The 27532-nt window shown below is 53.1% G+C and overlaps 2 protein-coding genes across 2 annotated transcripts in view; one reads left to right on the forward strand and one right to left on the reverse strand.

Moving 5' to 3' along the window:
• The window catches only part of SEC14L5 (SEC14 like lipid binding 5), a 43702-nt gene extending 30658 nt beyond the window's left edge, over positions 1–13044 (forward strand). The window contains exons 11-15 of the mRNA XM_049637475.1: positions 3813–3947; positions 4996–5130; positions 5492–5719; positions 6636–6814; positions 9336–13044. Coding sequence (XP_049493432.1) covers positions 3813–3947; positions 4996–5130; positions 5492–5719; positions 6636–6814; positions 9336–9444 — 786 coding nt within the window. The 3' untranslated portion in view covers positions 9445–13044. The remainder of the gene's footprint in view (positions 1–3812; positions 3948–4995; positions 5131–5491; positions 5720–6635; positions 6815–9335) is intronic.
• Positions 13045–19012: 5968 nt separating this feature from the next.
• On the reverse strand, positions 19013–27284 carry NAGPA (N-acetylglucosamine-1-phosphodiester alpha-N-acetylglucosaminidase). The gene is made up of 11 exons (XM_049637476.1): positions 27170–27284; positions 26628–27083; positions 26086–26225; positions 25025–25133; positions 23820–23948; positions 23116–23321; positions 22965–23012; positions 21822–21950; positions 21518–21649; positions 21353–21416; positions 19013–19847 (listed from the first exon to the last, which is right to left on the reverse strand). The coding sequence occupies exons 1-11, from the start codon at positions 27253–27255 to the stop codon at positions 19637–19639; spliced, it is 1710 nt and encodes a 569-aa protein (XP_049493433.1). The 5' UTR covers positions 27256–27284; the 3' UTR covers positions 19013–19636.
• Positions 27285–27532: the final 248 nt, after the last annotated feature.

Here is a 27532-nt window from a genome sequence, read left to right on the forward strand (position 1 = left end):
TTCCCTCTTCCTCCTTCCTCCCCCTGCCTCCCTCCTCCTCCTTCCTCCTCTTTCTCTCCTCCCTCCTTCTCCCTCCTTCTTCCTCCTTTTCTTCCTCCTTCTTCTTCTTCCTCCTCCTCTCCTCCCTCCTCCTCTCTCCTCCTCCTCCCTCCTCCTCCTCCCTCCTCCTCCTCCCTCCTCCTCCTCCCTCCTCCTCCTTCTTCTTCCTTCTTCTTCTTTTCTTCAACATTTATTTATTTCTCAGAGACAGAGAGGGACAGAGCACAAGGCAGGGAGGGGCAGAGAGAGAGGGAGACAGAATTCAAAGCAGGCTCCAGGCTCTGTGCTGTCAGCACAGAGCCCGGCACAGGGCTCGAACCCATGAACCATGAGATCATGACCCAAGCCGAAGTCAGTCGCCCCACCGACTGAGCCACCCAGGCGCTCCTGGTGGCATATCTTCTAAATAATAGCTTTGCTGAGATGTAACTCATCAGGTTCACTCTTTCCAAGTATAGAATTCAGTGGTTTTTAGTATATTCCCAGAGCTGTGCAACCATCCCACCTTCTAGTTCCAGAACATTCTCAGCACCCCCAAGGGAAACCCTGTACCATCAGCATTCCTTCCTCTCCCGGCTTCCCAGCTCCTGGCAGCCATCAGTCTGCTTCCTGTCTCTATGGATTGGCCTGTTATAAATATTTCACAGAAGCGGAATCATACGAGGCATTTTGCATCTGATTTCTCTCACTGAGCATAATGATTTCAGGTGCATCGTGGTGTAGCATATCAGTACTTCATTCCTTTTTATGGCCGAATACTATTCCACCATATGGACAGACCATGATTTATGTATCTCTTGTCCTGCTTTGTGGACGCTGGGTCACACTCAGAATTGTATAGTGTTCCTGGGGCTCCTGTGAGCTGACTCTGAGGAGTGTTGGGATCCTGTGCTGCAGGGATTTGAAACCTTTTTGCCCAAGACCCACAGTAAGAAATACATGTTATATTACCACCCAACGCAAACACTCACACACCTGAAATAGATCCGCAAGCGATGGTTACATTAACTATGTGCAATATCCTCTTTTCTCTCTCTCTCTCTTTTTTAATGTTTTATTTTTGAGAGAGAGACAGACAGAGCATGAGGCGGGGAGGGGCAGAGAGAGAGGGAGACACAGAGTCCGAAGAAAGCTCCAGGCTCTGAGCTGTCAGCACAGAGCCCGACGCGGGGCTCGAACTCATGGACTGTGAGATCATGACCTGAGCTGAAGTCTGATGCTTAACCCACTGAGCCACCCAGGCTCCTCTCTTTTTGCTCTTTTATTCCATTCCATTAAAAATAAGCTAATCATGGAGGTGCTTGGGTGGCTCAGTTGGTTGAGTGTCCAACTCTTGATTTTGGCTCAGGTCATGATCCCAGTGTTGTGGGATCAGGCCCTACATCAGGCTTTGCAATGAATGTTGTGCTTGCTTAACATTCTCTCTCTCCCTCCCACCACCCCTTTCTGCTGCTTGCACGTACTCTCTATTAAATTTTTTTTTCTCAGATTTAAAAAAATTGGCTAGCCACACGTGCTAAATTGATCTCACAACCACTATCGGGTTGTCACTGACAGTTGAAAACCACTGCCTGGGGGCTTTGCTACTGGTCCACAGGCCAGTGCAGAGTGCCAGCCCCCCACCCCTAGTCCTGCACACCCTGAACATACCCGGTGCCCCGAGGATTCAGTGCCCAAGAAAGCCTGGAAAGAGCTGCTATAAGTTGAGGTTCAATCAGGATAGAGATTTGAGAGTTAAGTGGATTCAGTGTTTCACTAAGCACCTACTGTGTGCCAGACACCTTTCCAGGCCCTGGGGATTTGGAGTAAACAAGCCAGCCACTGTATCTCTCCCCAACTGTGACGGGGCGGGGAGAGAGAAAGCAGATAACGTCACACAAGGAAATGCTTCATAGTTCTCTGTGACTAGGGCGTGAGGCCTACAGGGTTCGTGGAGAGGCTGAATCAGGCAGGGGGTAATGCAGGTGGGTAATTTAGACTGGGAAACTGAGGAAGGTCCCTCGGAGGAGGTAACAAGTGGCTGAGACCGAAGGAAGGAGCAGGAGTCCTTCAGGGAAGGGTGGGGAGGACAGGTGGGTCAGGCAACCCACACAGTAAGCACAAAGGCCTGGAGGCAGGACTGTACGTGATGCTTTTGAGAAACTGAAAAACCAGTGCAGGGTGGCTGGAACAAAAAGGAGCAAAAAGGCCGGTGGCCCTGGCAGAAGCTGGGAAAGTGCTCAGGGACCAGTGGCTGCTGAATCCAGGCTGTGGCAAAGGTGGGACTTCATCCTGGGGCAGTAGGGAGCCATGGAGGGTTGTCAGCAGGAGACGATGTGAGCAGACTTCTGGGACAGAACGTTCTTTGGCCACCGTGGCTACATCAGGGCCTTGCTGGGGCTGGGCTGGAGAGCAGGAGCTGCAGGAGGGACAGGCAGGACCTGCCACTGAAGCTTTTTATCTTGAAATATCCTGAACTTTGTGAAAATTAAATTCTTGCTGTTGGGAGACTTCTAAGAAGATGTGTATCGGGTAGGGGTGGGAGCCAGTCATTCAGGGTGCTGGCCAGAAGTGGGATTCACCCCAATGGCTTAATAGGGACATAACATAAAAGAACTCCTTGCAGAGGTATGGGCAGGATGGAGAGGCCCCAGGGACTAGACCCTGCAGTGATCCCTGACACCCAGGGGTGGGGGTGGGGGGTTGGTGGTGCCATGGGAGGAGATGGCATTGTTACCAAGCCTCATGAGAGCCGGAATGTGGCAGGGGGTGGGGGGGCCCAGGGGCAGTGAGGCGGCAGGGAGTGGGGGAAGAAGTACCCTGGCCTCTCTCTTTGTTCCCACCTCCTGCTGCTGTACCCCCTCCTCTGCCCAGTGGCCACACCAGATGGAAGCCAGTGGCACGGAGCCAGGTTGCCGAGGACGGCAGGTGACTGCTTCCCCGGGTGGAGGCTGAAGGAGAGTGACCACACAGGTGGGATTCCCAGTTCCTGTAGCATTCCTTGCTCAATTGGCTTGTACCTTGCCAATGCTAAGTCCTTCCTTCCTTCCCCAACTGTGTGTTGAGTCAGACACCACACCAGCATTGTGGGTGGGGGGGTAGGGGTTGCCATGAAAAAAAAAAAAAAAGGATTGACATGCAGTTTCGAGTTCGGTGTTAAAGTATTTTCCATCTGGGGCAAACAAAATAGGATCATCCAAAGAGTAGAATATTATTCAGCCATAAAAAGGGATGGAGTAATGATCTGTGCTGCAAGGTGGATGAACCTAGAAAAAACATCATGCTGAGGGAGAGAAGCCAGGCACAAAAGGCCACATACTGGAGGATTCCATTTCTATGAAATGTCCAGACAAGCAAATCCATAGAGACAGAAAGCTGACTGGTGGTTCCAGGAGCTGGGGGGAGGGGAGTGGGGCGTGACTGCTAATGTGTATTAATGTGTAAAAGGAATGGGGTTTCCTTTTGGGGTGAAGAAAAGTCTTGGAATTACAGGAAAGTGGTAGTTATATAACATAGTGAATGAACTAAAGCCACTGAATTGTTCACTTTAAAAGGGTTAATTCACTTTAAAAGGGTTAATTCTCGGTTGGAAGAGCATGCGACGTTTGATCTTGGGGTTGTGAGTTCGAGCCCCATCCATGCTGGGTGTAGGGGTTAGTTAAATAAAAACTTGAAAAGAAAAGAAAACAAAAGAAAAGAAAAAATGGTTAGTTCCTTGTCATGTGAATTACATCTCAATAACAAACAAAAAACCAAAAATACCTTTCCATCTTGTCTCATCTCCCCCACTTCAGATCAGCCCCTTCATCAATGAAAACACCAGGCAGAAGTTCCTCATCTACAGTGGCAGCAATTACCAGGGCCCCGGAGGCCTCGTGGACTACCTAGATAAAGAAGTGATCCCCGACTTCCTTGGGGGAGAGTGTGTGGTGAGTGTGTGGCTGCAGGCCCTGGGCTGTGGCCTCGGGGTGGGGGTGGGGGAGCCAGGGATTGCTGGGGCAGGGCTGCAGAGGGCCACGGAGGCTGGAGTGGGGCACTCTGTCTTGTGTGTGGGTGCTGGTACCTGGAGAGGCCATGCTTTCTCTTTTGGGGGGCAAGGCTTGTTTTAGACGCTTCCCCAAAGAGAAGTGAGTCTTGTCCAAAGGAGGGGCCTTAGCTTGGTTTTTCAAACATAGTGATCCAGATGGAAGTTTCTAGAAGACCAGAGACCAGGCCAGTCAAAAGTTTACCCCGGTATTCCCTATGCACTTCGTCGCTAGGCAGCAGTCAGAGTTTACCTGCTGACTTTGCGCCCTCTGCTGCTGAGAGAGGTGACTCAAACATCCCAGTGGCCTGAACCCCGGAGCCTGTGTATCCAAAGGGATTTATTCCCAACCCACAACCTCACGGAATGGTTAGATGGGCCAACTACTTCAAGGAGAGGCAGCCACAGACCCCTTTTACTGCCTCCCCTTGGGGCTGAGATGACACAGACAGGGGTGACCATGGGTCACAACTGTCTTATCTCATCTGGCCATGGGATGAGGGCAAGCCAAACTCCAAGCATACATGATTTCTGAGTAAAAAAAGGCATTTCCTAGGAATTCTGCCAATTTGAATCTCTCCACTTGTTGAGATACATACATGTGATTTATGTTTAACAAACGGGCCTGTAAGAACCAGCATGGTAATAAGAGACTTGAGCCTGGGGGCCCTGATAAACATGGGTTTGTGCCCAGGCTCAGACACTTTCTGCTGTGTGATCTCAGGCAAGTGGCTTGACCTCTCTGGGCTTCCATTTTCCTCCTCTGTGAAATGGAAATAGTAAGAGTTCCTACTGCATTGTGGTTTTGGAGATGAGGTCATGGGAGAGCCCCTGTACTGTTCTCACTTTGGGGTTGTTGTTGTAAGTGCACTTTCAGGGGTCACAAAGTACCCTTCTGTGGGTCAGCCAGGCCGGCTGGGTCCTGACCTGCTACTTTCGTCTTTATCCCCCAGTGTAATGTCCCCGAAGGAGGGCTGGTCCCCAAGTCCCTCTATCTGACAGAAGAGGAGCAGGAGCACACAGACCAGCTGCGGCAGTGGAGAGAGACTTACCAGTCGGCCAGCGTGCTCCGAGGGGCCCCCCATGAGGTGCTGGGACCTGGCCCGGGAGGGCCCGCCGGGTTGGGGTGGGGTCTTAGGTCAGGGTCCTTCGAAGCAGACCCTGAGACAAGAGTTCTTGTGCTAGCAATTTGTTGAGGGTGAGCTCTGAGGAGAAACCTGTAAGGAGAGGTGGGACAGGATGGGTACGGGGAAGGATGCAAGCAAAGGGGTGGTGCAGCCAAGTCCCCTGATCCCAGGGGAGCACTGGGCTGTGCAGAGCATGGCAGATGGGCAGATGAAGACCCAGGTGGGCACCCACAGCACCTACTGCAGCTGACCTCCCCATCCCGGCTCCCCACTCCTGGTGGGATTCCAGGTCGGACCCTCAGACCGTGCCCTCCCCATGCAGGTTGCCGTGGAGATTCTGGAGGGCGAGTCAGTCATCACCTGGGACTTTGACATCCTGAGAGGGGACGTGGTGTTCAGCCTGTACCACAGCAAGCAGGTGCCCAAGCCTGGACCCCAGGAGCCTGGGGCCAGGGCCGGCGGGCAGCTGACGGACAAGGGCTGGGTCCTAGGTGTGGATTACAGCCGTGTGGAAGCCCCCCTTGTCTGCCGGGAAGGGGAGAGCATCCAGGTTCGAATTCCTTTGTTCATTCATTCGTCACTCAGGATTGAGTGTCCACTGTGTGCCAGGGTTCTGGGAGCACCCAAGTAGATGAACTGCATATGGACTTTGGCCTTGGAGCCCCTGTGGGATGGGTGGGGAGAAAGACAGAATCAGACAGATCCAGGACTCTGGGGACCTCCCAGGACCCCAGCCTCAGAATCCCTGGGACTCTTGTCAGAGATGCAGATTGCCAGGGCCCATGCCAGGGAGGGGTAACTCAGACCCTCTGGGTGTGAGGCCTGGACCCTGCATCCCTCACCCTCTCCCAGTGATTTCTGACGTGTGAGCTTCAGAAGCTATGCAGCAGAGACATACTAAGTCTGGGAACGGAACTCAGATGCGTTGTGGAACATGAACACGAGGCCCCCTGCATTCTCCACTCTCCAGTGCTTGTAAGTCTCACATCGCTGGCCTCGCTCGCTCTCTCACCCGTACCGCACACACAAGTTCTGATGAGCACTGCAGATCTCTCTGAAGGTTCCCTGAGCAGCACACTGTCTTGCACCTCACACACCAACACCCCTAGCCCTCATTCTCAGCGTCCAGGCCCTCAACTAGCTCTAACCAACCTGCCAGCTCCCTGCCTGAATCCCTGCCTGGACCTCATCTGCAAATCATGCTCAGGAGAACAAAAGCCCAACAAAGTCCAGGCATTTAATTAAACCGCACCTGTTGCCCTGCAACTACAGCCCTCTTCTCCAGGCCTCCACTCCCACCAGATTTAGAGGGAGGCTCTCAGCCCCCAGGGATATGGGGGTAACAGCAGAGGGGCCAAGGATGACTTCGGGAGGCCCTGAGAGGAAGACTGGCTGGTGGATCCGTTTAGTAAGGGGCTCCTGTCCCCAGGAGGACCAGAGCCTCAGGCCCGGCTGCTGTGTTTCAGGGCTCCCATGTGACCCGGTGGCCTGGCACCTACTTGCTCCAGTGGCAAATGCACAGCCCCCCTGGCAATGTGGCCTGCAGCATCCCAGGTGTGGAGGATGTCCTGACGGCCCTGCACAGCCCTGGCCCCAAGTGCAAACTCCTCTACTACTACGAGGTGCTGGCATCTGAGGACTTCAGGTAGGAGGGGCTGGGGAGGGGGAGCCTGGGCAGGAAGGGTCCTGACTCCCCTCTAGGCGAGGCCCACAGCACTCCTGAGGCCCCTTCCTTCTGGGCTGGGGGCACTAGATTCACCTCCCTCACTTGTCTTTGAGCTTATCCAGGGGCAGGTCCCCAGCATTGGTATTGTTAAAATTCTCTAGTGGTTCAGCACGTGTGTGAGCAACCAGATTGAACACTGTGTCCAAACTCTGCCTCAGCTGCAGGATCTCCCTTTAAAAAAAATTTTTTTTTATGTTTTTATTTATTTTTGAGACAGAAAGAGACAGAACACGAGCAGGGGAGGGGCAGAGAAAGGGAGACACAGAATCCGAAGCAGGCTTCAGGCTCTGAGCCATCAGCATAGAGCCCGATGCGGAGCTCAAACTCATGGACTATGAGATCATGACCTGAGCCGAAGTCGGACGCTCAACCGACTGAGCCACCCAGGCGCCCCATGGATCTCCCTTTTAAATGAAATCCTGGACAGAAGCCAAACATACCAGATTGATTGGTGGGGGAAGGGGAGCCCAAGGCCTTCCTATTTGGACCTCCCTGTATTCCTAGAAACCCATAAAAAAAGGATTTGGAATGTTCTAGAACATTCTAGAATAGTGTCGCACAGACACCTCTCTCCAAGTGTTGCTTTCAGAGAGGCAGGAAGTGTAGTGGTTAAGGCCTCCAACACTTCCTGACTGCTCTGTGACCTCAGGCAACTCAAGCTGTCTGAGCCTCAGGCTTCCCATCTGTTACATGGGGACTACTGAAATCCTAGGTCATGGGGTTGTCATGAAGATGAAATAGCTGGGGGAAGCCTGCCCTTCACCGAGGCATACAGTAAGCCCTTGATAGCAAAAATGAAACTGAGGGTGAGGACATGGAGAGTTTCTTCAAGGCCTTACATTTTATCTTTTAAAAACGAATGTGATTTTGCATCCTGCTTCATGACCTATCTATGCTTGTGTCCTTCTAAAAATAATGCTTTATATTCTATACCATGGAGTCAAATTGAGGCTCCAGGAGGGTGTCACATCTGTATCCATATCCTGGGTGGAGCTCCAAGTATTGTAGGGGCACATACAGCCCCCTGTGAGAAATACTGGGCTACTGTCTTTACTCCAAGAGAGCCCCACAGCCTGGGAGGGCTGGTGATTTCCTCTTTGGGAAGTGGCCTGCTTTGGCCGCTGGGCACCAGTGCAGGGGAGAGACATGCAGACACAAGCATTGGGGGCTGCTGGCCTCCAGGAGGGCAGGTGGAGGCCTAGAGGGGGGCAGAGCAGATGCTGCTTGCCAGCCTGTCTGGTCAGCTTGGGGTAGCCTTGCTGCCCTGCCCTTCAACCGCCTTGCAAGAAAACCAGTTCAAGGGCTATTTCCTGGGTGTCCTCAGTAGGCAGGCATTGGGCTGGGCCCCGAGGGACCAGACAGATAGGGCCTGCCATCGTGGAGCAGGAGACCACATGATCACACCTGTGCCTAACAGGAGCAGCAGTGGATGCCATGAAGGCATTCCAGCCTGGGGTCCTTGCCCAAGGTCAGATAGCTAGGAGGTGTCAGAAGCCTCGACACAGGGTGTTGTCAGAGCCTGGCACAGGCCTGGCACAGAGCCTGGACAAGGGGCCTGGCACAGGGTGGGCATGGGATGTGGGGGAGGTACCTGGGAAGAGACACTGGAGTTGAGACCTAGGTGGCGTGCACATACATCATCCGGGGGGGGGCGGGTTTCACAATGCAGATTCTGCAGCTCTGGGGCGCAGAGAGTCTGCAGCTCTAACAGGCTCCAGGAGGGGCTGGTGGTGCTGGTCCCCACACCACACTTGGAATAGCCAGATCCTAAGGCTTCACTGGCCAACCACGTAGCTACCAGCCACAGGTAGCAATTTAAACGTAGCTGTTACAGTTCAACAAAAATAAAAAAATCAGTTCCTCAGCTGCACGAGCCACATTCTGAGTGCCCAGTAGCCCCATGAGGCTGATGGCTGCTGCAGTGGACAGCACAGCTGTAGGACACAACTGTCATCACACAAGGTTCTCCTGGAGAGCGCTGCTCTGAAGTCTGGAGTAGAAGTTAACTAGAGGAAGCTTCTGGCAGCAGGTGGAGACCTTCACAGGTTCCCAGACAGGGGAGGCGAGTGTCAGAGATGCTGAAAGGAGGCTGCAGGGGTGGGGTGGGGTGAGGTGAGGCTAGAGATAGGGTCAGAAACTGCCCAGGCTATGCTAGATCCCCAGGTCAGGGAAGCCCCTGAATGGTGTGTAGCAGGCTGGACTCTGTGTGTGGGGGTTGGTTGGGGGTGGGACTGGAAAACGGGTGGAGCCTCGTTTCTCACCATAACTCTGCTTGCGTTTTGCTCTACACTTGCCCTGTGCGCCTGGGGTGGTTACCAGCCTGGTAGAAAGAACCCTGGGGCCTCATTTGCAGCATCACCAGCTTTTCCACTGCTGTGCGTGGGCCCCAGGGCCGTGTCACCCCAGAAGGTAATGTGAACACAATGCCCTTCCTCCCCAGGGGCTCCATGTCCAGCCTGGAATCCTGCACCAGCGGCTTCTCCCAGCTCAGTGCCACCACTTCCTCCTCTTCTGGCCAATCCCACAGCAGCCCCCTGGTCTCCAGATAGCTGGGACTGAGCCCTGTGGGGAAGCCCGCTCGCCTCCCACGTTTCAAGTGTCCGTGAAGTCTGGGACCACGTGGGCTTCCGCCCTGGGTCTGGACACTAAGTGGGGGCATCTGGAGCCGATGGCAATGATCCAGCTCATGCACTCTTCAGGATGCAAGACAGAACCATCTCCTTTGGGCTTCATGTGAGGAAAAGCCAAGGAATGGTTGGGCCACCTTTGGGCCTGCCTGGTCTGGGAGCTCAGGGATGTCATCAGGCTCAGCACCCCCTCTCCACCTCTGGCTCTTTCCCTGGGGCAGCCTCCTTCTCAGGTGCCTTCCCCACGCAGAGGGCCCCATCACCATTAGGCTCCCTCTCTCCTCCCAGCTCAGCTGTGGAAGAGAACCTCTCTCCCCCAAAGTTCGATCCAACCTCCCAGAACTGAGTCTAATCAGTCCGTCTGGGTCCCACACTAGTCCTTGAACCAATCACAGTTGCCAGGGGAACAAAGAACACAGACTGGCCAGTAGGTTTCTGTCTACGATCTGGACCAATCACCATACAGGGATGGGGTTTCAGTGATTGGCCTACCTGGACCACATGCCTATTCCCGAAGCCAACCACCTGGTTTGAATATCATGAGGGGGTTGCCTCTAGGAATACTGGGGTACCCGACAGGAAGAAGAGGGAAAGAATGCTGGGTAGGCAGAAATGATTGGCGTTCACATCTGATTCCCTAGCAATGCCCTGTGTCCCAGACGTGCGTGGTGAACAGTTATATGAGTTACAGGCTCCACTGTCTGTGGGGAGCAGCCCACCCTGGATCTGAAATCCATTTTCCCAGAGCTTGGCTAGGAAGGAAACCTGACCACCATTGACTTGAGGAGGGTGGAGAGGCCCAGGCAGTGATGAAGTGGCTCTAGCTGTCTTTAAACTCCTCTGGAGGTTCTTTTCCTTCTTCGGAGCAGTTTAATTATGAGTTTTTTGGTTGTGAGTCACAGAGACCCATACAAAAGGGTAACCAGTCATGAGCACATGTAATTGGCCAGTCCAGGATCCCTTGCTTCAGGTAAGGGTGGATCCAGGACCTCAACATGGCATCAGGACTCCCCTTATGGGGAGGAGGAGGCTGTGACTTTGTTGTGTCTGCCCTATGGCAAACCCGACCCCTGGAACCTGCTACTGATAGACGTTCCCTGAGTTCTGCATGGGAGAGTTTTGGGTATGCTTGGGGCTTGAGGACATTTCTCCTTTCCTTTCCTGGGCTCCCAAAAAGGTAACAAGTCACAGGTTACCAACTGGCCGACTGCAGTCTGATCTGGCTTTTGTTTTTGCCTATAGAGAGATTGAAAAATTAGAGCATTTCACACAGAGATCAGGATGTCTAGCTTCCCTCAGGCATTTGGGACTATTGGCAAAATGGGGCCACTGTTGCCATGTAAAGGCAAGACAACTGTATCTCCTGGATGGGGGCCACCCCAGTCCTCACCCGTCTATCAACCTAGTCCACATCACTCACTCACATCAGCCTAGGAGGGACCTCACTGATAGGGCTCCTGGGGGGCCAATGTGGGGCTGAATGACTCAGTGTTACTCTTCTCTCATAGCCTTGCTTATAGCTGGGGGGGGGTCATCTCTGGCCAACACCTGCAGTCACTGGGCCTTGCCTAAGGGGTGGGTGTACAACCAGGGGGTCCACGCCTCCATGCAGTCTCAGCGTGACAGAGCAAAGAGCAAGGACTTCCTTGCATACCAACCTCAACCCCAAACCTGGAGCAGAGGGAAGGAGTCACTTTCTAGAGACATCCTTCTCCCTGCAGGGAGGGAGGCTCATCCACTTCTGTTTGCTCCTCAGGTATAGGAACAACACCCAAAACTGCATCCTGTATCCAGGTGTGTGTGCACATGAGGGAGAGAGGTAGGGGGAGATTGGAGACAGTCTCATAGCTCCCATGTCACCAGACATTTATCACTGAGCATCTGTGATATCTTCACCTGTCTTGAGATGAATTTCTAGCTTGCCTCTAAAACCCAGGTGTGCCCTGGAAGCATTTTTGAGTAGGCTTCCCTGGCATTCCCCACACATTAATTGTCTAGGAATGGCACCAGGGAAGGATGGAGAAGCCTTTCCTCGACGTGGGGTTATATGTGGCTTGACAGCTGTTACCTGGATCTGCTGTGAGCAGTCCAGCCTTGACAAAAGGGATGGGACTCAGACCCTCTCACTTCTCCCCTTGAGAGCTCCTTCTTTCTCCCTTGGGAAAGCTGCAGCTCAAACTTCTTAAGCAACAAAGGGAATTTTCCCTGGGTCCTGTAACTGGGATGGCTAAGGGTGTGCTTGCTGAAGGTATTGCTGGATCCAGGAGCCCAGTGTCCCCAGGCCCACGTGTTCATCCTCTCAACCTCACCCAGGCCACCTGGCTCTGTATCTCTTCTCACACTGGCCTCATCCTCTCTTCCACCTGGTGGGAAAGGTGGCTGCCAGAAGCCCCAGCCTACAACTACAGGGCTCATAATCTCTAAGGCTGAGAGAGACATTCTCTTTCCATCTCATCCCACAGAAGGCTCTGACTGGCCCTGTTCCAGTCGAGTGCTTGCTCCTACGGATGTACCAGCCACGGGGCTAGGGGTCCTGTGATTGACATTTCCTCCAGAAGCAACAGTGGGATACAGGTCACCCCAGGACAAGGGGAGCTGGGCCAAAGAAGCAGCAGACAGCCATGGTGGCATCTTCTGCAGTGCCCCTCACTTGCTGGAGGTCTCTGGGGTCCATGCTGGAGCATCATTAATCAACAGGTTTCTCCTACCTTTGGGAGGCTTGAAATTAAAAGTCTAAGGAAGGGCTGCTGAATTCCTGACTTCTGTATTTCCCTAGACCCCAGGGCTAGAAGCTCCTTGGCTTGGCTTCTTTATCTTGTTCATTAACCTGTGGTGAGCAGGACAGAAACAACCCACTAGCAATAGGACCCTGCCCATGCACTGTGTTTAGAAGCCTGGGTCTTAAAATTTAGACATGGTGAGGTTCAAGCCCCAGCCTTCTTTTCAGTAGCTGTGTAACCTCCAGCAGGTGACTTAACTCCCCTGTGCCTCAGTTTCCTCATCTGTAAAATGGGGGCATGCCTACCTCATTCACTGGGCTGTAGTGGAACAAAAAATACCAGCTGTGGAGTCCACAACCCAGTGCCCAGCACACAGAAAGCACACGGTAAGTGTCAGAGGTTATCCTGATGACTTAAGGCTTCTTGCCCAAACACTCCAGACTCCTTTCTGAGGATGCCCGCCTGTCACTGTTTTTCACGGGACAGAAGGCTCAGCACCATGTGCATCCGGAGGAAAGCAGGTGTCAGGATATTATTTCCCTCTTATTTCCCATTTAGAAACTGCTTGCGTTTTCTGGGCAAATCCACTAAAATGGAAGAGCATCATTTGGAGTGCTATTTCCCCCAACTAGCTGGAGAACGTTCTCTCTACAGGCTGAAAGAAGGGGATTCTGAGACATTTTCTCCCCCCTACCCTGCACTCTGGAATTGCTTCTCCTGTAAAACGAATTGTTTGATGAGAATATTTTTAATTCTGTTCTACACACTCTATTTTAGTCAGTAAAACCTGATGTTCCTTGTTCGCCTGATCATTTGCTCTAACCAAAAGCATTAAACGTTTTAGATTTGGGTATACCTCAATTGTCTACTTCCTGAAACCCTAGAGGTCTCCCTGGGCTTGTTCAAGAATTACTCCGCTGTTGTTTGTAAGACACAAAAGCATTTTCAACACGGGTGATATCACCTTCAAAGTGATGCAAGTCGGTTCTTGGCGGTGGGGGAGGGTGCACACATAATATCACATTTTTATATATAAAGCACAGATATACAGTAGTTTTCTAAGGCTGCTGTAAGAAATTGCCACAAACTTGGTAGCTTAAAACAGCGGAAATTAATTCCCTCACAGCTCTGGAGGCCAGAAGTCTGATATCAAGATGTTGACAGGTGTTCCCTCCTGACACTAAGGGAGGATCCTTCCTGTCTCTTTGAGCCTCTGGGGGCTCCCAGAACCCAATGGCTTGTGGCTGTATTGTTCCCATCCCTGCCTCTGTCTTCACATGGCTTCTTCCCTGTGTCTCCTTTCTTATAAGGACACCAGTCACTGGATTTAGGGTTCACTCTAAATCCAGTATGATTTCACCTTGAGATCCTTAACTGATTATATTCGCAAAGACTACTGTCAAAGTCACCTTCTAAGGTTCTGCGTGGATATTAATGCTGGGGGGACACTATCCAAACCAATGCATATGCATAGGATATATAAACAGATAAATGTGCAGTTCATCAGTGGTATGAAATGCAGATCCCTGGGCCCACTAATCACTGCCAACTTGCAATCTCTAGGATGGGTTGCTGGATTCTACCTGCCAGCTATCCAGGTGAAGTTGAAGGCCCTGCTGTCCATCTTTCTGGGCCACTCTGCCCTGTTCTCTGGGCAGAGAACCAAGTACTAGCGTTATTTCCAAAAACATCCACAGTCCTGAGGTTGGGCATGGGTTTGGAGCCCTGACCAGGGCACCACCTGTCTTTCCTGTGAGCTTCCTTGAGACACAGAGCTGGTGTGCTGGCTCCCACATACATCATGGGATTCTGAAAAGGCTCTCTTGTTTTGGAGCAGGAGACCAAAGACTCACTTGGGAGAGTAGAGGAGGTGTGGCTCTTTTGTGTGACTGAACAGGGCCCACCTGTCTACACCGGCTTCAGTTACCCAGCCCTGCCAACACATCCAGTTGAGGGAGAGGAAGCAGCCTTTGCCTGCTTTGGTACAGTGAATGCATTCATTCTCTGGGACTTTTCCATGATTTCTCTTTCCATGGGCGAGAGCTCTCAGAGGACCAGCCAGCTGACTCCTGCATGCATTGGGTGTTGAGAAAGACAGAGGTCCCTGGGGCAAGCCAACTGGGATCAGATCTGAGCCCTGAATCACTGCTGACGTCTGTCCTGGGCTGAATCGCCTCCCAGGAAGCCCCCTGGGGTTTGGGTGACACCCAGAGAGGGCAAAACACACCAGGGCTTCCTTGTGGCTCAGAAGCTGCCTCTGGGACCCATTCTTCCTCTGAGGCCAGGGGCCATGTCCAAAGCAGACCTCTGGGGTCTCCATAGAGGCAGGTCTCAGGGCACCAGAGTTGGGAGTTTGGGCAGGGCCTGGAAAGAGCTGGAGGAAAAGCACCAGGTTACTCTCAGGGACACCAGAGGTGGCTGAGGCTTTTAAACTTCTCTCCAGCCCATTTTCCCCTCCTCCTCTCAGTGCTCACCCCCAAGGCATTCCTGAGGAACGTGGGTAACCAAAAAGCATAACTTGAAACCTCTGACTTAAGAATTCCCTGGAGCCCAAAGTTTTCTGGGACACAAATCCCATTTGCAAATACAATTAAAGCTGTGGGCACACTTGAATGGTTTCCATTTCAGGGCTCCTAAGAGCCCTTGAAAGCCTACCCACTGAACCCAGGATTGGAACCTTTTTCTGGAGTCTTTCCCGATGCTAAAGTTTTATACAGAGCATCCCAGCAGCCACATGTCACCATGGCAACTTGCCCAGCACACAGGACTCTGGGGGTTCCAAGTCAGGCCACCAAGATATCTGGTCCACATTCTGTGCCCAGGGGCCTTCCATCACTACCATGGAGGCATATGGGGAGGAGATCCTTGCACTGCCATAACTAGTCCATGTTAATCCCCAACCAGCAATCCCGAAGCTAGATGACTAGAGCTCTTGTATATTTGTGTCAACACATGTCCCTACCCACTGCCAGAGGAAGGCATCAGAACCTCAAACACTTTTCTGCCTCTGGTCCATGTCCCATCTAAGCTCCACAAATGCCAGAGTCCAAAATGTGCCTCTCCTGGAACAGTACATTATGGGTTGCCAGAGACCCCCCAAATCTAACACAAATTGCTTCAAGCAAAACAAAACAAAAAACAAAAATAAAAAACACAACAGTGCCTTACTGGTCCATGTAATTGGCCCCAAAAGGATACTGGCATCAGGTATAGCTGGATCCAGGGGCTTAAATGATGTCCTCTCTCTCGACTCGGTTCGGTTCTTGTCCATGTTGGCTTCACTCTCTTTCTCCATGTGGCCCACACCATGGCAGGTGGGCAATCTCAGCAGAAGTGTCTTTCCCCAAATTCTAGCATTAGTTCCAGGGTGGGCTGTCATGAGTTGACTGGGATAGATGTCTATCTCTGACCCACTGATGCCATCTGGGACTTGAAGGGAGGGGATGGTACTTGCCAAACCACAAGGATAGAGAATGGGGGAGAGGTAGTACTCTACAGGCAATGAGAGGGAGGCTCACAGCCATGGCTTTCTGTGTCCTGCCCACCTTCCCAGGGCATTCTCATTACCACTGGGAGGCATCTGGATGCAAGAAGCTGCAAGTTTCTGATGGCTACCTCTGGTTGAAGCATACTCAGCCCCTGTGTCGGGCAGGCTGGAAGTGCCAGAGAGTTACCCCCCAGAAGGAGCCCCGGACCCAAGATGAGTGTCGGCTGACAAACACCCCACAGGAAGCCCAACTCCAAGATGCCCTTGCATGCTCCCCGAGCCTCTGGGAATCAAGCCTGACTGTCCACAGTGGGGCGCTGCTCGTTAATGCGCTGACTGCCTTTCCTTCCCCACCTCACTTCCCTGTCCCCCATCAGGGCTTCTTGGAGTCACCTCCCAAATAGACTACTTCCCCTCACATCTTTGTCTCAGGTTCTGTTGCTGGGAGGGATCCAGCCCAAGACAGGGCATTTACTAAAAGGACAGGCCTAGATGTTGGACAGGCATGATAGATACCCCTATACAAACAGGGAGGGTGAATGTATCCTAGTCACTGAGCCAGGGACCCTCTGGCTCACCACGACGGACCCTCTTCAGTTCCCTCTGGCCTGAAATCCACCAAGCCCATGCACAGTACTGTACCTTCCCAACTCAGCTGCCAGCAAAGCCAAGGACAGATGGAGATGCCCTCTGAAGAGGCCAGAGCTTTCCGGACTAGGGTTTCTATAGCCTGTTGCCTCAGAACCCCTGGAGGTGCTCCCAATAGATTCCCAGACCCTCTGCCCCCAAGATTTTGATTCGGTGGGTCTGGGACAGGATCTGCAATCCTAGAACATTCCTGGGGACTACCCTCTGACCTGCATCCACGCTTGGGAACGGTCTTAGGAATATGCCACTGTGATGCAAAGGTGTCTGGGAAGTCCTCCATCCTGTCACTACTTCCTACCCTCGAACACTGGGAGCCAAACATCCAAGTGGCCAAGGGGCCAGCTGTGCACTGAAAGAAGGTAAAATACACAATGAGACTTCCAGGTGGAGTTGAAACACACGGTCCCTGGAGGAACATGTCAAGTTGGTTGTTTACATTTCTGGAAGGAGGAGTTAAAACTTGAAGCTTCCTTCAATTTGCCTGCTTCCCTGGATAAGCAGCTACCCTCGAATTCCTGCACATGCTGTGAATGCCACCCCTCTCTTCCCTCCAACCTGGGTCACAAACCCAGAAGAGGGGCTGAGCTAAGAGGGAGAAATTACAGCAGCCTGGTCAGGGGTACCATGGCCTTTGGGTGATGGTTCACTAGGTGTGGGTTCAGCTATGCCCAAGAATACCAACAACTTGGTCTGTGGCTCCCACCATAGAACCCAAATGTAGCATCTTGGAAGGAGTATCACAGGCTGGCACAGTGGCTCTCAACTCGTCCATCCCTCCATCTTTGGGGGAGAGACAGAAACACACACAGACCCACAGACACATCCCTGCAGGAACTTGGGAGTCTGGGAACTGGCCTGTGATACTTCACTTCTCTGAACCAAATTCTTCCTTTCTAAAGTGAAACTAAACCAGCAGTACAGTAGATGGACTGCAGGATGGGCTCGATTAGCCTCCTGGACTCATGTCCCTTGGTATCTCCTCTAAGGGGTGGAGTCTGTCTCTTTTCACCTTGAATCTGGGGACTGACAGAATGTGGTGAAAGTGAGGTCACACCAGTTCCGAGCTGAAGCTTCAAAAGGCCTTGCAGGATCCTCTTCCAGGATCCCAGTCCCCACCTGGATCCCAAGGCTGAGCCAGCTTCCTGGAGGATGAGGCACCGGGGGGCACTATGTCATCAGCTGTGGCCACCCCAGACCAGCCCCCAGTAGGCCCATTAGCTGACTGCAGACGAACCAATGAGCCCAGCTGAAACCACTGATCAAGAGAATCCCCTAGCTGGCCCTAGAATCATGAAAAATAATTATTCTTCCACAAGAAACAATAACTGGTTGTTGTTTTAAGCTGCCAAATTTTGGACTGGTGATGCAGCAAGAAGTAACTACTAAGTTATACCATGTCTCAGTCTGCTCAAGTTGCTATAACGAATATCATACACTGTGCGGCTTGAACACAACAGACATCTATTTCTCACAGCTCTGGAGGCTGGAAGTCCAAGAGCAGGGTGCCGGCAAATTCAATTCTTGGTGAGGTCCCACTTCTTGGCTTGTAGACAGCTGCCAGCTTTCTGTGTGTTTACACAGCCTCCTCTTCGTGTGCGTGTGTGGAGAGGGTGCTCTTCTCTTTCCCTTGTAAGGGCGCTAATCCTGTCACGAGGGGACCATGCGCACGACCTCATCGAAACCTAATTAAACCAAAGGCCACCTCCTAATACCATCACATGGGTGGCAGGGGCGGGGGGATGTTAGGGCTTCAATACAGGATTCTTGGGGAGACATATTCAGTTCCTAATGTGCATGAGTCTACTTGAGGATCTGCTGAGAGCACATCCCCCACCCCCAAAATATCTGCTAAACACAGTGTAATGTATATCTGGGGGGAGGGGGTGGGGGGGCTGCCAGGCACTTCCCGGAAACCCTCTGGGGCCACAGGTTACAAACTCAGATACTCACAGGGCTGGCAGGTCACAGGCCGCTAAGGTGGTGGTGAGCTGGAGAAGGCAGGCCCAGGTGGGGACTGTGGATTCTCAGCTCTGGCAAGATGATGCTCTGGAAAGGCTTCAGCAGGGGCTGCTGCCTTGCCCTCTTTTAAAAAGAATCCAGGAACACCTGGGTGGGTCAGTCGGTTAAGCATCCAACTTCGACTCAGGTCATGAGCTTGAGGTTTGTGGGTTCCAGCCCTGTGTTGGGCTATGTGCTGACAGCCTGGAGGCTGTTTCGGATTCTGTGTCTCCCTCTGTCTGCCCCTCACTTGCTTGCATGCTCTCTCTCTCAAAACTAAATAAACATATTAAAAATAAAAAGAAATAAGAAATCTTAAGTTGTTAATCTCTTGATTTTTAAAAGCTGGTAACTATTAAATCACAGCGGACCAAACCTTTTCCTTTCAAAGTGTAGTCCAGACACCCAAGACCTCGTCTTCACCTGGGAGCTCGTTAGAGATTTAGACTCCCGTATCCCACCCTGGGCCAGAATTGGCACTTGAACAGTATCTCCAGGTGACTTGTGTGCACCATAAAGTGAGAAGCCCTGAATTAAACAAATAGATCAGGGAGCTCGAAGTACCTTGGGCTGCCTTTTTATGACCCATGAATCAAGTGAAGTAACCCTACATGTTAAGTCCTAGGAACAACCAGAAGTCTACAATTCAGGATTCAGACGCCACCCCGGGGATCCTTTAATTACATCAATTTATTCAAGTGGTAGAAAAACTGTCTTGGCAGCTGGACGCCAAAATAGAAAGCTTGTAAACATGATTTCATCCCCTGTCCCCTCCAAGGAGTTTCCTATGATAGGAAACAGAATTCTAATTGGCAAATTCCATGATGAGGTCTGTGGAAAAGGATCCCGTGACGTAGCCATCGTCTCTTTAATCCACCCCTGCCCAGGGGGGCTGGCTGGACCCTGCCACTCAGACATGGTGCGGTCACGGCGAGTTCCATCGCTAACAGCTCCTGCTTCAGGAGGCCGGAGGCTCTTGGGCAGCAGAGCAGCCCTCACAGGCAGCAGACACAGGCAGGCAGGGAAGGAGCAGTCTCTCTCCAGGGAGCACTGTATTGCTAGGGTTGCATGGGTCACAGCAGGTGACCAGGTGAGAGCCCAGGGCCAGATGAGGGGCTGAGGCACAGGTGCTATCAGAAGCTTGGCTTGGCACCAGGGCTGAGATCACCCAGATGGTCAGCGGTCCTGAAACGTCCCTTGTGGAAGTCAGACTGTAACAAAATGAGCCTTCAGAGCAGGCTGTGACGGGAAGCTGGAGGCTTCAGTCCTTGAAGGGGTTGTGGGCATCACCCTGCTGTTCCTTCTCCCCAGCCAGGAGCTCCCCATTCATCTCCTGCAGTGGGTGGTAAACATAGGCCCCATCCAGATGCCGGCTCCGCTCTGCTCTTGAACCAAGGAGCAAGGACACGTTCACCACCGTGCTGATCAGCAGAAGGAAAACTAGGACCAAGGTGAGGGCCAGCCAGGTGGTCCTGGGTGCAGAAGAGAAAGCCAGAACAGACAGTTGTTGAGGAGTGCTGCAGGGGTTTCCCTCCCTCTCCTCCACCAGAAGGGAGGAACAAAGTCAGGGACCTCCAGGGGACTGTCCAGGAGCAAAATGGGCCTGGTAGGGCCAGGGGCACATTCCAAACCCATGCTCCAGGAACAGCAGTGACAGTCACCATGTGGGATGCAGGCCAGCACTGCCACATCCCCTGGTATTTCAAGAGAAACCATGAAAACAATTTTTTAATATCAATGTTACTGATTTTCAGATATTGTAATAAATCTTAAATTTTTTAAAATTATGCAGGCCAAATAAAATACAGTTGGGGATCTAATGATGATGTGGACCACAAAGGCGGGTCTCCGTTCCAGACACCTCAAAGCAGACAGAGTGTGGAGAACAGCACCCCTGCCTCCCTCCTGTGGAGCTGGCGAGGGCTTCCAATGATCCTTGCATCCCTTCACGTGAATCTGTGGCCAAAGCCCTCAACACAAAAAGAGACACACGCAGATTGCTGGGGGGCATGGTCGTTAGCCCCCCATGGCTCCCCTTCCTTCCCCGACAGCTGCCAATGAGTTCTATGTCTGCACTGGGGAGGAAGAGCTCAGTCTCACAACTGAGGAGCCCGAACTTAAGACTGAGGCCAGGGTGCTCCCGGGGCCCCTGTCCCTGCTCTGGGTGCATTTCCAAAGCACATTTCTATGTTTTTTGTTTTTTGTTTTTTTTCAGGTGTGGCTCTGGCCTTTCAGAGCCTCACCCCAGACTCACCAGGTCAGGACCTCCAGGAGGGACCTGGGACCTGCATTATTGATGAGACTGACCCAAAGGACAATGCCAGGAGATTTTCATTCATACCCACACTTGATTCCCACCTCCAACGCGGGTGGGGCTGGGCCGGCACCCAGGGTTGGACCATGAGGTGAGAACTACCTTTGGGAAGTTCTCAAAGCAGGGTCCCCATACCAGCAGCATAGCATCACCTGGGATAGCACCGGGAATGCAGATTCTCAGGCTCCCCAGGCTTACTGAAGCAGAAACTCCAGAGATAGAATCCAGCAATCTCTTTTAACGCACCCTCCCAGAGGTCAAGTTTGAGACCCACCTCACTAGAAAACAGACATAAAGCCCACCACAAGGAGCACCCGGAAGTGCCTGAGGAAGTATGTGAATTCCTCAGGCTTGGCACTTGTGTACCAGGAGCTGAGAAAATAGGTCATGAGTCTCACCGCCAGGGAAAGGAACCCCATGCCCTGCCCCACTCAACTCCAACTGGGATGATGACTGGGGTCCTTCTCACCATTTCTGAGAACCACTTCAGTGGCTGTGAGCATCAGCTGTGACGCCCTCTGTGCTCACAGTGGAGAAATGTCATCTGGGTGCCCAGCGGCCACCTCCTAGCCCTGCCTCGTCCCTGAGCAAAGGCCATACCTCACAGGTGGAGGGAGGGGGGATTTCTTCCATCCCTGCCCCAAGTCCCACCTAATCTCCTACCCGGTGAGAAGGGAGAGTTCTCCTGTCCTCAGGGTGGCCTCGGATGCCCGGAAACACTGCTTCACTGTAAGACACCAGGGAGAGGCTAAGAGGCTGGAAGGGGAGGGGTATGTCCCCTCCTGCCCCCCCCCCCCCCCCCCGCCGGGGATCTGGGAGGAGCCGCACCTTGGGAGAGGATGCTGTTAAGGGCTGGAGCCTGGGCCAGGCTACAGCTGCCGGTCTGGGGGTCACACGGACACTGGTGCTCACATTCGCAACGCCTCTGGCAGCCTGGCCCGTGCCAGCCGAGGGGACACTCTGCGGAGAGGAGGTACAAGTGGAGGACGCCTCGGTGGCAAGGCCTCTCTCTGCACTGACAGGATGGGCCCCAGGTGTGCGCAGAACTGGGCTGAAGCACAAGTGCCCCCCAGGCCCCCCCAGGCTAGGCCCTGGAGGTACCCCTGGGTGGCATGGGGCCCATCTAGCTTACCCTGCTCACAGGTATGTCCAGTGAAGCCAGGAGGGCAGGTGCATGTCCCCCCAACTGGGTCACAGGCAGCTCCATTCTGACACTGGCACCTCATGGCGCAGTCCTCCCCGAAGGAGCCATTGCTGCAGGCTGGAGGGGGGAAGGGGGGAGTCTTTTCAAAGTCCAGCCCTGCCTTTGCTAGGCTGGGGGCCAAGACTGTAGACAGATCTCCGTCACACCCAGGGCCCCGTAGGCTCACGTATTCTTCCAACAGAAAGTTACGGACAGTTCTATTTCCAGGCAGGCCCTGAGGCTATGCACTCATGGAGACTCTCGTCTAGATGGGCAGGTGGCCAGTGAGCCGCAAAGCAGATATGGAAGTACAAGTGAGGACAAGTGCAGGAGGGACGGGACCAAGCGCAGCAGCAGACCCTGGGAGCGGGTGGGATGGGCAAGCCCCCGAGGGCAGGGCACTTAAGCTGGGGGTTCGCAGAGCAGAGCTGGGTCAGTGAGTAGAGGAGGCTCTGGAGCACCCTGGCAGGTCAGGCTGAGGAGCTCATTTCTTCCACTTACTCAAAAGGAAGCCCTGAAAGATTTCAAACTGTGGATGGTTGCAGTGGGTTGAACTGTGTCCCCCAAAAGATATGTCCTAATCCTCAGAACCTGTGAACATGACCTTATTTGGAAACAGAGTGTTTGCAGATGTAATTAAGTTATAATCTTTAAGAGATGACAGCATCCTGGATTTAGGGTGGGCCCTAAATCCAATGACCTGGGATCCACGTAAGGAAATGGACAGACACAGGGAGAAGGCCGTGTGAAGAGGCAGAGACTGGAGTAATGTGGCCTCAAGCCAAAGAACGCCTGGAGCCACCAGGAGCTGGAAGGGGCAGGAAGGAGCCTCCCCTAGACCTTTTGGAGGGAGTGCCAGCCCTGCAGACACCATGAGTTTTGCAGTTGTGGCCTCCTGAACTGTGAGAGAATGAATTTCTGTTGTTCTCAGCCATGCAGTTTGTGGAATTTGTTGTGGCTGCTGCAGGACATCAATGCAATGATTTAGTCAGGTGAGAGGAAGACATAGGGAGCGGGATAAAAGCAGCTGCCACGCTCGCCCTCTCCCCATGTGTCCAGGGCCGGGGAGGCAGCTGGCCTGCTGGCTTTTACCTTCACTGCAGTTGGACCCCGTCCATCCAGCTTCACAGCGGCAGCCAGCTGCCAAGACAAGACCAAGAAGGCCAGGTGAGGGATCAGGCAGGGCCAAGGCAGTGAGAGCGGGAGCCCCGGTCACAGCTGCCTCCCCAGAGACCCCACTCACTCTCTGTGCAAAGCCCGTGCTGGCTGCAGTTGGAGGGGCCACAGTCCAGCTTGTTGCAGGCAGCGCCCTGCCAGAAGTGCCCCGTGCACTGGCAGCGCCCCTCCACACAGGTCCCATGGCCGCTGCAGTCAGGCGGCTGGCAGCGGGGCTCGTGCAAACACACCACAGTAGACACGCGGCGCGGACAGCGCCACATGTTGTCCTGGCTGCAGGGGGACATCGTGTGTAAAGAGAGGCCATGGTGCTGGTGAGCCCCAGCTAACCCCTCTACCCCCTACTGTAGCCACTGGGGGATGCCTCTCTCTCTCCACTGCCCCTTCTCCAGCCGCTTATAGGTTCATCCCACCCTGACAATCTCTTCCAACCCCAGGGCCTTTACACATGCTGTTCTCTCTGTCCAGAAGGATCTCCCAGCCCAGCCTTGCCACCTCCCCAACCTTCAGATCTCAACTCAAGCTCCATTAGGCTCAGAGAGGTCTTTCCTGATCTATCAACCCCCTTTCACTGGTGTGGATAGTACTCATACACTATGTATGATTCAACACTCTTCTTGTAAGCAGCGAGAAGCGGGGATCTTGGCTCTTCCTGCTCACTGCTGAATTCTCAGGGCCTGGCACATAGTAGGTGCTCAATATTTGCTGAATGAGACAGCTGGCAACAGGCTTGGACTTAAAACCTCAAGAAGGGGGCCCTGGCATGCTTACCAGTGATCTGATGGGTAACTGGCCAAGGTCCCATTGAGCACGAAGGTAGCGGAGCCCCCTCCATCGAGGTTGATGGCGTTGACCACATCCTGTTTCAGCAAAAACTCTGCCATCTCCCACAGGTTAATGCTGCAGCATAAGAGCATTAATGCTGACCATGTCCACCAGCGTTTCCAGTTTAACTGGTCTTACTTTCCATGGTGAACAGTATCACACTTGCTATGGCAGACAAATTTCTAAGTGGGCTCCCCCCAATAATGGCCTGTCTTAATCCCTGGGAGCTGTGAATATAATGGGAAATCACTGCCATGACTGTGTTATCTTATACGGCTCAGCTGTCTGCAAGTAGGGACACTGCCCTGGATTATGGGTGGGCCCAATGGGATCACAAGAGTCTTAAAAGCACACCTTTCCCTGGCTGGTGGCAGAAGGTGAAGTGAGAGGTTTTGGAAATACAAAGGGGGCAAAGGGACGGGACACATCTTTGCTGGCATGAAGACGGGGAGGGTACATGCATGGGAAGGAATGTGGGCAGCCTGAAGGAGCTGAAGGTCCCCTGGCCAACAACCAGTGAAGAAATACAGACTTCTGTCCTACAACCACAAGGAAGTGCATTCTTCCAACCCCCAAATGAGCTGGGAAGAGGATTCTTTCCCTGAAGCTCCAGATGAGAGCCCTGCCTGGAAAACAGCTTGATTTTGTCCATGGGATACCTCAAACACAGAACCCAGTTGAGCCCTCCAGACTTCTGACCTACAGAACTGTGATCTAACAAATGGGGGCTGTTTGTGTTTGTGTGTTACTCAGCAAATAACAAACTAATACACTCTCTTCACAGAGAAAGAAACTGTGGCTCAGAGAGGCTGAGCGACTTGTCTGTGGCCACAGAGCTAGTGGACAGCAGAGCTGAGACTGGAACAGACGTCTTCTCCCTGCTAACTTTGTAATTACTTCCTATTACCCCATCTGGAGCGCAGGAGAGAGGAGGCCTAAGTTGGGGGGATGGAGAGGAAGAGTGTGGAAGATGAGGAGTTCTCAGAACTGGGGCAGACGTAGGGACTCTTTTTGTGTGGGAAGGCAGGGGACAGATGGATGTGAACATCCCCAGGGAACAGCTGGGAGTCAGAAGGGCAGTTGTTGGTGGGCTGAAGTCCCTCAAAGCCGGACTCAGCCCAGGCCTGGCATTCCCAGTTTCCGGCACTCACCCCCGCTGCTCTGTCTGCCCATCTGCGTGGAAGAACACCAGCTGCCCCTTCCGGTCATGTCCCACTGCCGTCCTGGCTGACATCACATTCACAAATTTGCTAAAAGAACCTACAAGAGAAGAAGCCTGGCTGATGACCTCACCCTGTGGGAAGCCTCCTGGACTCTGCCTGTAGTTTCTGCCAGTCTAATGCCACTCTCCAACATTTCACTTAGATCGCAGCTTCCTGCCTCCCATCTGCCCCATCCCACTCAGTCTCCACATAGTAGCCAGAGGGCTCTTCTCAGGTGAAAATTAAGTGACATCAGCTTCCAGCTTCCAGGGGAAAACCCTCTAATGGCTTCCACTGTCCCCAGCACAAAAATCCAAGGCCCTGGCCTACTTGTTCCACCTCATCTCTGGGGGCTCTCTTCTCACCACCCTGCAGCCACTTTCTACTTTAGGGCTTCTGCACCTTCTGTTCCCTCTGGCTGGACTGTGCTTCCCCTCAGCTCTTCCCATGGTTTGCTATTTCCAATCTAGGGCATCTCCTCAGTGAAGCCTGCCCTGACTGCTCAGTCTAAAACAGCTCATCTCCACATCAGGGCCATAGCATCCTTTCACACCCCATTATTCCACACCTTGGTGCTTCTCAAATTGGAGAGCCCATCAGAATCACCCAGGGGGCTTGTTAAAACACACATTTGGGCCTCATGCGCAGGAAATCAGGATTCTGATTCAGAGCTCCTTTCCTCTACCTGTCCCCTTTCCCCCAACTTTACTTTTCTTCCTCAGCACTTACCACTTCCTTTCATCTTCCTTTCAATTGAAAGAAAGCACTTACCACTTCCTTTCATCTTAATTTCTGTAAAAAAGAAGCACGTACCACTTCCTTTCAATAGAAAAGTATCTATTTCCTTTCTTAAGTATGCCACAAGAGCAGAGACCTTATTTTGTCATAATCACCACGGATTCCCTGTACCTAGAATAGTACTTGCTCAAAGACTTAAGAACAGACTCCTGCTCCAGCTCATTGGTCCTGGTTCTCAACAGGGCTGTGCCACAACCTGTCTGACCCCAAACCTGTCTCCTGTGTCTCATCACACTCGGCCGCCTGGCTCTCGTTGATGTAGACACTTCCATTGCGGATCAGCCACACCACCCCACTCAGCAGTTGCACAAATGGGTTCTTAGTGTCCAGCACCTCCTCTTCAGATAGGTACCTGGACACAGAGAAGGCAAGAGATTCACTCACCAGCAGGGACAGCTGCGGTTAGTAGGGGTCCCACTACCCTTCCCTCCTCTGCTTGGCTGGTTGATTCTTCCTGGTTTCCCAGGAACCATCCTGGTCCTTAGTGCAGCCCTTGTAAATAGTCTACCCATCCCAGTTAACACTTCATCTAATATAAACAACCATTCTCAGAAGATCTCAAGTTCATCCTATAGTCCTTAATTTCCTAGGCCATCACTCTGGCCAAAATACTAACCCGATGCCTACTGACGAACCCTGCAATTAAAGTGCCTATTCCCATTCTGCAGAATGGACACGGAGGCTCAACTTTGGTAAATGACCTGAACACACCACCGTGGCCACAACCCAAATCTCAGGTCCCCTGCTTTCTCACCCGGTGACCAGGGTCCCGTCGCGCCGGATCCCGAACTGCGCGTTCTGCAGCCCCCCGGCGCTGCTCACCGGGCGCCCGTCGCTCACCACGTTCCCCAGGCACTCGCCCGTGTCCATGCGGAAGAAACCGCCGTTCTGGGCGACGCTGCAGCCAGCCGCCCTCGCCGTCTCCTCCACGGTGGCGCGGCGCCTCGAAGCGCAGCCGCCGGACCCACCGGGCTCCAGCACCGAGAAGGTACGCAGGGGCTCCGCTGCCCGCGTCAGATGGCCAGCCACCGCGCGGTCCGAGAAGTGTGAAACGAAGGTGCGCACCGCCGGACCGCGGGGGCTGGGGGTCACCGGGGTAGGTGGCCAGCTCTCGTGCTCGCGGCTGCCGGCACGCACCCTCGTGCAGTCCCGGGCGAAGCGCGCGCGCGCGTGGGAGTAGGGCAGCAGCAAGTCATCGTCGCGGGAGGCCCTGTGGGGACACGGCGGCCTTGAGCTCGGAGGGCTCAGGGGCGGAGTACTCCCGAACCAGGCTCAACCCTCGGGAGCTGTACTCACCCCGAGCCGAAGCTGCTGGTCGCCTCCCGGAGGAAGCCGAGCAGCGCAAAGAGGAAGACAAGCCAGCGACCCATGGAGGCCGCCATGTTGGACCCGGGGCCTCCAATCACGTGGGACCACCCCACGTGACTCAAGACTTTTGGTGGCAGCTTTCAGGCGGAACAGAATAATTTACGGTCCTTTGGATATCGCGAGATCCGGTCCTATCACTTACTGTGTTTTTTTTGTTTTGGTTTGGTTTTTTTCAGAAGAGGCGTGGCACTCGTGGTGGTGGGAAAATTCGTGTTTATGTAATTTCAAAGATACCGGAGGTTGTAAGAGTAATGTAAAGAACTCCTATATGCCTTCTACTTATCTTTACCA

The sequence above is a fragment of the Panthera uncia genome, chromosome E1 (assembly GCF_023721935.1).
Source record: "Panthera uncia isolate 11264 chromosome E1, Puncia_PCG_1.0, whole genome shotgun sequence".
Classification (NCBI taxonomy): Eukaryota; Metazoa; Chordata; class Mammalia; order Carnivora; family Felidae; genus Panthera; species Panthera uncia.